General features: G+C 46.5%; 1 protein-coding gene across 5 annotated transcripts in view; it reads right to left on the reverse strand.

Annotated features, from left to right (window-relative positions):
* AFAP1 (actin filament associated protein 1) overlaps positions 1–13,051 on the reverse strand; it is a 183,066-nt gene that overhangs the window by 95,378 nt on the left and 74,637 nt on the right. For all 5 annotated transcript variants that reach the window (XM_034951933.3, XM_034951930.3, XM_034951934.3 and 2 more), the window contains exon 4: positions 2,264–2,372. In XM_034951933.3, coding sequence (XP_034807824.1) covers positions 2,264–2,372 — 109 coding nt within the window. The remainder of the gene's footprint in view (positions 1–2,263; positions 2,373–13,051) is intronic.

The following is a 13,051-nucleotide window of genomic DNA, read 5'->3' on the forward strand; positions in this document are numbered from 1 at the left end:
CGTCTCTACTTGGAAACTCAGTGTGGCTAGAAGAGGTATGCATGGCTGCCAAGTTGACCAAAGATAAACTGTGGTAGTTTTCTACTGTATCAGCCTAGCAAGGCTGGAATCACACTTCCCAAAATTCCCTTTCTTAGATGATTCTGGGCTAGGGTGGCCCTGAGAGAAATCTGGGAGTGATAGGGCAGAGGGGAGCAGTGGCCCCAGACTCTGCAGGTGGACGCGGGGACAGGGACTGCCGCAGCTCACATGGGCTGTTGCTGGTCACCCGTGCCATCAGGAGAGACGCAGGCTCCCGTCTGTCTGTCCCTCCTCTTCCCCAGTCCTCATCCAGCTTTCTTCCCGGCTGCCGGCCCGACCAGACACAGCAGAAACTGCCCGTGCTTCTTCCAGGGAAGAAGTTCTCACAACTGCACACGCCCTCATTCCTTCAATAAACTCTTCCCTCCATGACATTCAAAATGGTTTGGCTTCTCCGATGAGACCATAACCCACGCAGGTTTGACAAAACCATCTCAAAGTTCGTATCTAACTGAAGGTGGTATGATCCTTAACTGAGCTGACAAGTCAACCTACGGCTGTTGCTCTTCAAGGGAGGGGCGGCTGTGTCCTGGGGCCATCAACTGAGAGTCCCACGGCAGACGTGTGATTGGAGAAGCCACTGTGCACCATCACTGCTGTCTCCTCATTCCCCAGGCGTGAGTTCCTCAGTCACCTCTTCTTCTGGAGTCAGCGGCTGAGGAACAGCCCCACTGAAGGGGCCGTGACCTGCCAGCTACATGCAGCTCCTCAGAATGAAAATGACCAACAGCCCCCAAAATCAAACGATCACTCTGTTTCCAGCCTTGAAAGTACACTGCAGGGGAAGGGCCAGAGACAAACGTTCCAAATGCTAGAAAATACCCTCAACAAGAAAACATACTTGTCTTTACTCACTGCCATTAAAAATAAAGGAACCCAATGACGTTCTGAGTTATATCGAGGCATTTAATTTGTTTTCTAATCTACTGTCTTCTTAAAAAGTTGGTAAATTATTCTCAAAATCGAAAAATCCATGACCACCTTATCAGAACTATCCCTTTTCTCATCCAGAGCACAACTAAGTATTGACATTTGGCCCAGTCTGTGCCCCGACTGCTCCAGAAGCTGAGGAGACAGGCAAGCGGGAGCAGCTGGCACCCTCAGGGGCACGCAGTCCAGCTGGCCTGGATTCTCCACAGCCCTTCTCCACACTCAGAGAAGCATGCCAACGGGGGAATCTCCCGTAACAACCTCCTTCCAATCATCAAGACGGATCCTGCTTTGGTGGAATAGCCGCGCTCGCAGACTGCCAAGGAGAGAAAGATCTGAAATGCAAAGTCTCTATGTGGCAGGTAACAGTATAACAACTTTGGGGAAAAGGAGAGCATTTCCCTTAGGAGACAGACAAGGCCGAAGACCACGCAAAGAAGATCAATGCACCAGGAGCCTCCTGAGTACAGTCAGCAACCGCTCTGTCACTTTCCACTTATCTACCTTTCTGTTTTAAAAAGCAAGCTGGATTCCATTAGTTGACATACATTCAGGTATTCAACTTTCTTATGAGATGGTAGCCCCCTGCCTGACAGATACTGAAAGGAGACATACAGCCACCAATTCAAAAATGAATTCCGGAGATTCAACATCATGTCATGCTTCATCCGCACTTGAAGCCGGGTACTAACAAACAGGTACTTCTGAGTGCTACCAGCAGGCCACTAACTGGGGCCAGGAGAATCAGAACTTAGGCAAAAATCGTCTAATAGAACCTGTACCCCCAAAAAAGAAAAAACCAAAAGTCTACGACCGAGACGCCTGTTTGTGCTGTACCCAATTATTTCTGGCCCAACAGCCAACCTGGTGGAAACTGCTTTAATCGTGGCAGAATGGGTGCAGCCCAAGAGCGTCAAAGACTAAGGAAGTGGGGGCTGTAGCACGCACCCAAAAAATATACCACAAAGAGCCATTTCTCTTCCGCACTGCTGATACCTGTTGCCACAGCAATAAGTTTTCACTACCTCTGAGTCACAAGGAAGACAGCAATCGGAAGAGAGGCTTGTGTGTGAGGCACTCGGTGTCCTTCTCAAAACCTTTCCTGTACTGACAATCTCTTTGGGTTCAAAAAGTACTTGGCCCACGGTGTTTTATAATACCCTGTTGCCCTTCCTACCCAGAAAGGGGACAGGCTCTGCAACAGTCCTGCCAATCACAAAGGCAGCATGGCTGGGCAGGGCTGGCCACTCACTTGATGTGATGTATTCCGGAGCTTTTCCAGGGCTCAGCGGCACAGCTTCCTCATAATAACCTTCTGGGAGGGAAGATGTTGGCAATGGTGGAGGCCCACTGTCAGGAGGCTGAGGAAGAAAGGAAAAGTGACACAGAAATTAGCATGACCATTAGAAGGAAATTCTGGATTTCCAATTAACAGGTGTGGCCAGTCTTTTCCTCTTTCCTTTGTAAAGTCTTTGGCAAAAGAGAACCTCATCCTACGAAGAGGCTTGGAAGGCCAGCCCTGATGTGTCTCTCTTACTTTCCTGTGCACGTTCTTGCCCCAGCCCCGGCCACATGCCGTCCAGTTCACACCAAATCTCCAGGTTCGGTGTGTGCAGCAGTCTCACTGGAGCATCCACGACACGGAATTCCCCTTCCCCCACACAGGACTGGGCCTGTTCAGATGCTGCCCCAGGGGTCTGAGACAGTGTCTGCACTCCCCTTTATCCCCACACACTCCACACACACCAACCCTCGCAGGCCTCAGACGCAGACTCTGGGACTCCATGGCCCTGCCACAGGCGGTGGGCTCCTGGGACACAGATGCTCAGGCGCACCCAGCACTCATCACAGAGTGAGTTGCTGAGCCACACTGGCTGAGTGCACGAGTGAGGCTTGCCCACATTCTCACCATATCCCTACTGTGTGCTAGGAAAACTTTAAAAAAGCAAATCACCTGGGAGCCACTTTCTAAAACAAAGTAGAAATTATTCTCTAGAGATGGAATCCACTCCTTATTAAAACCAGTCATGTCACAATTTTTTTTTTGAGTTGGAGTCTTGCTCTGTCACCCAGGCTGGAGTGCAGTGGCGCAATCTCTGCTCACTGCAAGCTCTGCCTCCTGGGTTCATGCCATTCTCCTGCCTCAGCCTCCCAAGTAACTGGGACTACAGGCGCCCACCACCACACCCAGCTAATTTTTGTATTTTTAGTAGAGACAGGGTTTCACCGTTTAGCCAGGATGGTCTCGAACTCCTGACCTCATGATCAGCCCGCCTTGGCCTCCCAAAGTGCTGGGATTACAGGTGTGAGCCACCGCGCCTGGCCCATCACAATTTTTTAACAAACTCAGAGACCGAAACTCTCTCTGGTTGTGAAGCCATAGCCTTAGAATATGGACGAGCTGGGGCTCACTCCGCGCCTCGGGACAACCTACGTCCCACCTGGCCTTCAGGACTGTGCTCGAGTCCCCTCTTTTCTTAAATGTTCCTGACGGCTCTAATCCACCCCAGCCTCTCCCTCCTAAGACCATCTACAGGACTTGCTGGTGTGTCTCTCACTGGTCCTTCTGCCAAAAGAGGTGGCTGAGTGGCAGGAAAGCCAGCATTCGCCCAGCATCTGCAATCTGCCCAGCACTGTGCTAGACACTTCTGCACTTGCCACATGAACGTCAATCAATCCATGCAGGAATCCTTCAGGGCACGTATTCTATTAGCTTATATTTTACAGATACAGAAGTTGAAGCTCAGAATCTAAATCTGCTCAAAATCAGACACTAGTAACTGCCAGCTGGAGTTTTCAAACACCACGTCTGCCTGCTAAAGACCTTTTTAATATTCATATTCTTTCTCTCTCCCCTTTTTCCTATGAATAATAGCATGCAACAATTTCCCACTACCTAGATTCTGTAAACAACCTGGGAAGAGGTATGTTCACAAGGAATGGAACAGAGCAGAGGCCCCAAATTGAAATCTACTCAGTTACAGTTCCAAGTAGAACAAGGTTCTATTGAAAGTATGGGGCTGTTGCGTTTTTTTAATGTAAACTCTCCAGAAAGTGCGACTCCATCGCTTTCCATGTAACTCATCTCTGAAGCCAAGAAGTCCTTTGTGAATGACTAATCACCCACTGCAGATTCAACCCACTCCTTCCTCTCACCAGATGAAGAAGAGAACTCACTCCAGACATCTGCACAATATTCCTTCAGGGACTTATAGAGAGTTACCTCCCTCCCGCCCCCAGTCCTTGTTCCCGAGGCTAAATAACTCCAATTCCTTTGCACTCCTATCAGAAGGCTGGCTTCCCAAACTGTCATCTTAGTGTGGCGTTAGGCTGGACCATCTCCAGGTCCTTCATATCTTCCTACAGACGCAACAGAACCTGATACACGGGGCCCAGCACCAGGCAAGGTCTGTACAGGAGTCCACATCCAAGTTAAAATCTCTGCTGGCTGCTTTTGGAAAACAGCTGCTTGATTCACTGAGTATCTTTTATTCCTGAAACGCAGGGTATTGCAACTTCCTTTTAGCATGGTCAAACAAACTATTCATGTCCTGGAAAAGCACGACAAATAGCTGAATCAAACAAACGTTTGTGAACTAGTACAGGTCAGACTCCTTTCCTCAGTGCCCCAAGGAACTTACTCTCTGAATCGATGGGGTTCTGAGCAGACACTTTCAAACCCTATTGGTGGTCATGTACTTGGCACAACCTTTTGAGTATCCCCTTAGATCCAATAATTCCACTTCTAGAAACATATGTCAAAAACCACATATGAAAAAAACCACATAAGGATGTTCAATAAAAGTTTGTTTAGTAAAATCTAAAAACAATCTAAATGTTCAAGAGAAGAATGCTCAGATGTATTGCTACATCCACAGACAAACATTTAAAAGGCCAGTGCATGTGTACAGCCATTTACTTTATTAACCTCTACGAGATACTGCTGCATGAAAGAACAAAGGTGTACTATGATCCCTTTACATAAAAGGTGAGTGTTTGTGCTTACATATACACAGAGGCAGAAGGTCATTCATCCAAAGTGTTCATAGTGGTTGCCTCTTTCTATATGCAATCTGGAATGCTTGACTTTTCTGCATAGTTGTCATTTTAAAAATCATTTTAAAAAATAAAACTACTTTCATTTTGAAATAATACCCCCTCAGAAAATAATACTGCTAAAGAATCACTCCACTCTCAAATACCACTTATCCTTGAAATCGGCCACAGGGGTTTCAGACACTTCAGGCTTGTTAAAGTCAAACAGGAGAAGGGCCGAAAAGATGAGCAAACTGTCACCACCACTGCTTTTAGAGGATCAAGTCTTTCCAATCCTTTCCAATAAGAATTCACTGACAGCACAATTAATGGAATTCTAAAAGGTACACAACAGGGAAGGTAGGTTTCCAACAGGGGCCACGGGAAAGCAGAGGCCAGGCAGGAAATAAGACAGTCTGGCAAAGGGAGGAAGACGCAGGCGCACAGCCACTCACATCCAAGGCTGGCTTGTTCCTGCACCTCTGCAACCTTGCCAAGACTCCACGTGCCCATTCCCTCACCTAAAACAAGGGCATCGCGTTAGAACAACCTTCAGTGCCCACCCCAGCTCTGAGAGTCTAATTCCAGCATTCTTATAAAGTTACAGGTCCACAGACAACAAAGCCAACTTTACCTCTTCCAAAATTCCATTGAGAGCCGACCCCATGTCCTCCCAAAGGATAAAGGACGTGCTAATCTCTGGGCAGAGCAAGTCCCTCAAATGTACCACTGAATGGCAGCCCCACACACCACTGTGGAATCACTCAACTCTCCCTCACTATCAGGAGAGACCCAGTCCGTGCACATGCCCCTAACATGGCCTGCATCTGTCCCCACTGTTTCCTGGGCTACCACTCACAAAACACAAGCTAAGGCAACAAGGGTCCTTGGGTTGGGCGCGGTGGCTCACGCCTGTAATCCCAGCACTTTGGGAGATGGAGGCAGGCGGATCACAAGGTCAAGAGTTCAAGACCAGCCTGGCCAACATGATGAAACCCCATCTCTACTACGAATACAAAAATTAGCCGAGCGTGGTGGTGGGCACCTGTAATCCCAGCTACTCAGGAGGCTGAGGCAGAAGAATTGCTTAAACCCGGGATGCAGAGGCTGCAGTGAGCCAAGATCGCCACACCGCACTCCAGCCTGGGCAACAGAGGAAGACTCAGTCTCGAAAAAAAAGAAAACAAGGGTCCAAAGTCTAACCATCATGGCATCTTTAGACACTTAAAAAGAAGTATGAGAAACTACCCTCCTCAGAGAATGACTGATCTTCACCCCTGCTGTGCCGCAGAAATAAGAAAGAACTGGCACTGTGCCAGTGACTAGGTAACTCTCAAATTCACTAAAATATTTCTCCCTCAAATTAATACTTGAGTAAAAGCTCCTGAACTTTCAGTTTAGAAGATCTTATCTACCTTCAGGAATCGTACATTTCTGCTGTAAGGTCTCCATCTTGCATTAGAGAAAACTAGTACTTACACAACACCACAGTAATATAACCTAGGCTTGTGGGCTTACAGTACTGGCCGTAATTTTAATTCTCGTCTTTTGGAAAGGAAAGCCCATTGGTATCTGTCTTTGCTACTTTAAGGAAAAGTGAATTCTTTAAACAAAAAGAGAATTCACAGAGAATTCTCTTTCCAATAATAATAAAAATAGCCATGGTGGGAGGATTGCTTAAAGCCAGGAGCTCAAGACCAGCCTGGGCAACATGGCAAAATCCCATCTCTACAAAAAAATACAAAAATTAGCCAGGCATGATGGTGCATGCCTATAGTCCCAACTGCTAGGGAGGCTGAGGTGGGAGGACTGCTCGAGCCCGGGAAGTCGAGGCTGCAGTGAGCCATGATCATGCATTGCACTCCAGCCTGGGTGACAGAGTGAGATGCTATCTCAAATAAATAATTGTTTGTAAAATGATATGTTATAAATACAGTAATAATTATTATTGTTATTACTACAGGTTGAGGATCTCTTCTGCAAAATGCTTGGGACCAGAAATGCTTCTGATTTTGATTTTGTGTGTGTGTGTGTGTGTGGCAGGGGGGTGGATGTGGAATATGCGCATTATGTACTTACTGCTTGAGCATCCCAAATCCAAAAATCCAAAATCTAGAATGCTCCAAAATCCAAAGCTTTTTTTAGCACTGACATGATGCTCAAAGGACATGTTCATTGGACCATTTCCAATTTCCAGATTCAGGATGTTCAACCTGTACTGACCACTTGCCTACAAGGTGTCAGCCACTGTCCTGGGATGCTTGATACATATTTTCTCTCGTTCAGAAAATAACAGTCAGATGTCAGCCTCTCAACTGTGATTTCACAGATGAGGAAACCGAGGCTCAAGAGATTAAAGACACTGCCCAGGGCTGGACATGCTTATCCACAGAAGTCAGCCAGAGTGGGCACGGCCTGCTGACCTGGAAACTGTGGCACAACTGCACGGCGTCCGTTGCTCCTGCAGCCTCAGCACCTACCACACAGCGGGCTGAGCGGACAAGATGTAAGGAGGGAACCAACGAACCGAACAACGAAGACTGCACGGGTCCAGACCTTTTGCTCCCACATCACACAGCACAAGCAGACGCATCATTTCTTAGGAAGACTCCCCTCCCCGCGCCCAAGGCAGACCCAGCACCTTCATGCCTTCCACTGCCGCTTGCCTCGCCTGCCTCGCTCGCCTCGCCTCGTGGCAGGCACTCCGCCCTCTGTCTGCTGCTCCCCACCTTCTTCCCTACCCCTGCCCCATCTGTTGCTTAGTCCTTTCCAGGGAAACACCAATAAATGACAAGAGCTGATCTTAGCTGAGAAATACATATACCTAGGATTTGGAATCCCTTTCTGACTTTAATTTTATATCTACAGTGACACCTCCAGATTCTGTTTTTCTGGTAAAAGGGATTAAAATCTGTTAAGAGTAACAGCCAAAAAATATATAATCTGAAATAAGAACATCAGGGCTCCAGTTCCATTTCTATCACATATTGGCGAAACCCTTTTCTAACCGATGTGAGTATTTCAGCAGCACCCTACGGCATTCATGCCATAATCTAAACTTCCTGTGCCGCTCGCTGCTCATCTGCAGGAAGGAATCCATGCCGCTGAGGGAAACTGAGGATAATAAAATTTTATAGTCTAAGCTGCGAAAATGGTTTCAATCCTAACACTAAGAATTCTGAGTACATACTCTTCTTGGCAAAATGCAAGTCTTTATCCAAATTACACCCCATTCCATTGTGATCACTGTTAAGTCTGCATTCCACACAGCGCTTGAGTAAACACTGGGAAGATTGTCTCACATATTTTCTTAAAGTTTCTCTCCTTTTACTTATGCATGACAAAGAATGAAAGCCCTGTGGGACCATGTCATCTCCCCTCCCTTTTCCATCAGCAGGCAGGCATCCAGATGGAAGGCGAGGCAGCCCACCAGGGGCGGAAACAGGATAGAGTGGAATCCAGCCATAAAGCGAATTGAAAACAAAGATGCCACTGGGATTATACATGAGCCAAAACTCTGAGATTCCTGAAAGACGGTGAAAAAGGCAAACAAGATGGCTCACATCCACCAAAGGGTCACATCTTACGCCACAGGAAAATGAATGATTTTCTTGTTTTAAATCGTGGACTTGAGCCCCAGCTCTGCAACTGGTAAAAGAGCCAACGTTGTCACATAATCTCAAAGGGCCTCGTAATGTCATCTGTCAAACAGAGATAACAAGGTTGCTGTGAAGGTACCTGAGAAAGGGCGAAATGCATCGATGGGAAGATGGTTAACGCCTGGTATCAAAACTTCACTGTTTCAGGCTCACTTAAGCCCAGGAGTTCAAGACTAGCCTGGGAAACATGGAAAAAACCCGTCTCCACGAAAAATACAAAAATTAGCCAGGTGTGATGGTGTACATCTGTAGTCCCAGCTACTCGGGAGGCTGAGGTAAGAGGATCACTTGAGCCGGGGAGGTCAAGGCTGCAGTGAGCTGTGATCATGCCACTGCACTCCAGCCTAAGCAACAGAATGAGACTCTGTCTCAAAAAAACAAACAAAAAACTTCACGATTTCCTAGAGACAGTGGATGCCAGGGGCAGGAGTTGGGGGGGCGGGGAGGGTGGTGGGGGCGGGAGAATGGGAAGTTAGTGTTTAAGGTGGACAGAGTTTCCATTTGGGATAAAGTATGGAGCTGGATGGTGGTGATGGCTCCACAATACTACGAATGTACTTCATGATACTTAACTGTCATTTTAAGTGTATTGAACCGTACACTTAAAATGGTTAAAATGGTAAATTTTATGTTATGGATATTTTACCACAATAAAAGGAAACTTGGCTATAATCTGCTGGCATAAAAAGGCATCACATTTACATAAGTTCTGGCCCTAAAATACCAGCGAATTAAGTTGCTCCCTCTGCTATCCCTTGAAACATGATATAACCTCAGGCTGTTTACCAAATGAAAATATGTCCAGAAAATGCCTTGATCTAGAGTTGTATGTACTGCATGACAGCCCCAAAAGGAGCCTAGCTTGCCCTTTTTTCTCCTGAGCCATGAAGATCTGAGATACCCCTATGTTTAGACACAATGCTATGCTGAAGAAGGGTGGGGGAGCAGCACAAACGGCGCTTATCCAGTTAGACCCCTTTAGCAAGCCGGCTGCTTGCGAGCTGGGCAGTGGGTCACGGCAGCCAGCGTTAGCACAGATGGGATCCATTTCCCAGGACCTGGGGCTCGCCTTCTCAAACACCCTTTTAGCACTTGCTGCAAACGAAATGCAATCAGTCTGATAGCTGCACAGGTCTCCCTTGAAACAAAGACAAGAATCTTTTGAAAAGCCAGGCGCGGTGGCTCACACCTATAATCCTAACAGTTTAGGAGGCCAGGGCGTGTGGACTGCCTGAGCCAAGGAGTTTGAAAGCAGCCTGGGCAACATGGTGAAAACCCTGTCTCTATTAAAAAGACAAAAAAATTAGCCAGACATGATGGTGCGTGCCTGTAGTCCCAGCTACTTGGGAGGCTGAGGTGGGAAAATCGCATGAACCAGGGAAGCGGAGGCTGCAGTGAGCCCAGATTGTGCCACTGCACTCCAGCCTGGGCGACAAAGCGAGACTGCCAAGAAAGAATGAAAGAAAGAACGAAAGAACGAAAGAACGAAAGAAAGAAAGAAGGAAAGAAGGAAAGAAAATAAAAGCACAGCTCTTTCCACAAACAGTTTTTTGAATAGATGCATATTTTAGCCTATCCGAGTCTCCCCTTGAAAAGCCAGGGAGATAAAGCAGAGTGTGAAACATGCTACATCCCACACTTGTGACTTCAAAAATTCAGAAGTTCAAGATTTCCACACTACACACACATCTACTCTCCAGCAAGCACTTCCAAAGACACATTAGCCAGGTGGAAAGAAGCACCATGTCACACAGGGCATCTCAGGCTTTATTAACTATTGAATAAAGGTATGAAGCACGATTAGACACTAAAAAGGATAAAAAGGTAAAAGACAACCTTATTTGTTTAAGAGTTTATAATACAAAACACTATGACAAAAGGCAATATTCAATTCATGCCACAAAAGAGGTAAAAATAAAGTGCGATTGTGGTTCAGTGCATGGGAAATAGAACCTAGCTGAAGTAAATTGTACACTAAAAGAGCCCTTCAGTGGCTTACTGTTGCTTTCACAACACATTCCCAACTTCTCATCACAACACATTCCCAGCTTCTCATCACAGCCCACAGGTCCTTTGTAATTTAACCCCTGCAGATAATTCTGGCCTCATGTGTGGATTTCCTGCCCAAATCCCATGATCCAGCAAGGCAGAGCTACCTGCAATGCTCCTAGTATACCTGGCTGTTTTTCTGGCTTGTGCTTTAATTTACAGCACACCCTCTGCCTGGCACAGCTGCCTACCAGTTCCGTCCTGACCCCACAATTAGCAAATTCTCTTGGAAGTCAATTCATCAATAGCGAAACGGCCAACTAGCCCAAAGCCAATTCACTAAAGGCAAACTTAATGTACTTAGTGACTAGCTGACTTGCTGAATCCCAAATTCACTAAAAAACTATCAGAAAACTACAGTCCAGCTAGCTTAACCAAAGCTCTACCTCCTTGACTCATGGAGTTGACAGCTGTTCTCTATTCCCTCTGTAAAATACCCTGAAACCCCTAAAAGGCTAAACATTCAGGGCAACAAGCTCCTCCCTGGGGTGCCCACAAAAACTGTCCCACCTGTTGAGTTGTGTATTTACCAAGAGTCAGCTTTGTTCTTTAAATTCTTATTACCATAATTATTTACTTTAATTTGACCATTACATAATAAACCAATGAAAAAAAATGAGTGCAAAAGCCGAGTTGATGATTCTCTGAGATGCTTTAGAAAGGTTCAGTCAAAACAAACTAGGCAGGGCACAGTGGCTCATGCCTGTAATTCCAGCAGTTTGGGAGGCCTAGGCAGGAGGATTGCTTGAGCACAGGAGTTCAAGGCTGCAGTGAGCTATGATCGTGCCACTGCACTCCAGCCTGGGCAACAAAGTAAGGACCTGACTCTTAAACAAACAAAAGTACCTAAAAAAGCTATACAATTAGATGTGGGGACATCAACTATTAAAAAAAAAGACAGGGCAACATTCATAAAATTCTAGGGATTCTAAACTCAGACTGTGTTACAAAAACTGGAAATTACAAAGTAATCATATGTATAGATTACACAGAAAAGACAAACAGAACCCCATAGGTAGCAACACACCAAAGAATGTGGCCCTCGGTCCTACATCAAAACACAGTGGTTTTTATAGCAATTAAGAATGGCTTAGGTGTCCAGGGAAAAATTACCTTGATACTCACGCACTAAGCACCAGGAGGGGGAAATTACCCACTGGCAAATTGTTACTCAAAAAGGATTCATTTAGGCTGGGTATGGTAGCTCACGCCTGTAATTCCAACACTTAAATCATTCATTTAATTTAACATATTTAAAGCACATGTAATGTATACCTTTTTAAAATTTTCTTACCTTAATCAACATTTTTGATTGACCAGTTCTGACTATACCAGTAGAAGGGCCTCATAAATACCTTAACCCAGGCTAGTTTGCCATAACCATTTTCCCACCAAAGGCAGGAGCAGATCACAGGCCAGGGAAAGCAAGAGACAAGGAGAGAGGACAAGAGAGGGAGAAAGAGGATGAATAAGTAATAAACTATATTGGAAGAAGACAACACAGAAGTGAATCGATCATTCGATGGTTGAAAATGGTAGAAAATGCTGACCAGTCATGAGAACTCTTCATCTGAAACTGGAATCCCTCTGCTCCACCCAGCTGGCACATCAGGGACATGCAGTTTGGTCCAAAGCAGGTGGGAGGGCACTGCAGCAGCACTAGAGAAGAGTCCATGACAGTCACAGGACCACTGCTGCTCTTCCAGCTGCTTCTTTTGTTTTGGTTTGGTTCTGTGGTCTTGTTTTGTTTTGTTTTATTTTTTGAGACAGAGTCTCGGTCTTGTTACGCAGGCTGGAGTGCAGTGGCTCGATCTCGGCTCACTGCAACCTCCGCCTCCTGGGTTCAAGCGATTCTCCTGCCTCAGCCTCCCAAGTAGCTGGGACTACAGGCACCCAACACCACGCCCAGCCAATTTTTTATTTTTAGTAGAGACGGGGGTTTCACCATGGTGGCCAGGCTGGTCTCGAACTCCTGACCTCAGGTGATCCACCCACCTTGGCCTCCCAAAGTGCTGGGATTACAAGTGTGAGCCACTGCGCCCAGCAGGTTTTTGTCTTTTTTGAGACAGAGTCTCGCTCTGTCACCCAGGCTGTGTAGTGCAGTGGCGCAATCTTGGCTTATGGCAACCTCTGCCTCCCGGGCTCAAGTGATCCTCCCACCTCAGCCTCCCAAGTAGCTGGACTACAGCTGCACACCACCACACCCGGCTAATTTTTGTATTTCCTGTACAGATGGGGTTTCGCTATGTTGCCCAGGCTAGTCTTGAACTCCTGAGCTCAGGCAATCCACCCGCCTC

This window comes from Pan paniscus, chromosome 3 (assembly GCF_029289425.2).
Source record: "Pan paniscus chromosome 3, NHGRI_mPanPan1-v2.0_pri, whole genome shotgun sequence".
Classification (NCBI taxonomy): domain Eukaryota; kingdom Metazoa; phylum Chordata; class Mammalia; order Primates; family Hominidae; genus Pan; species Pan paniscus.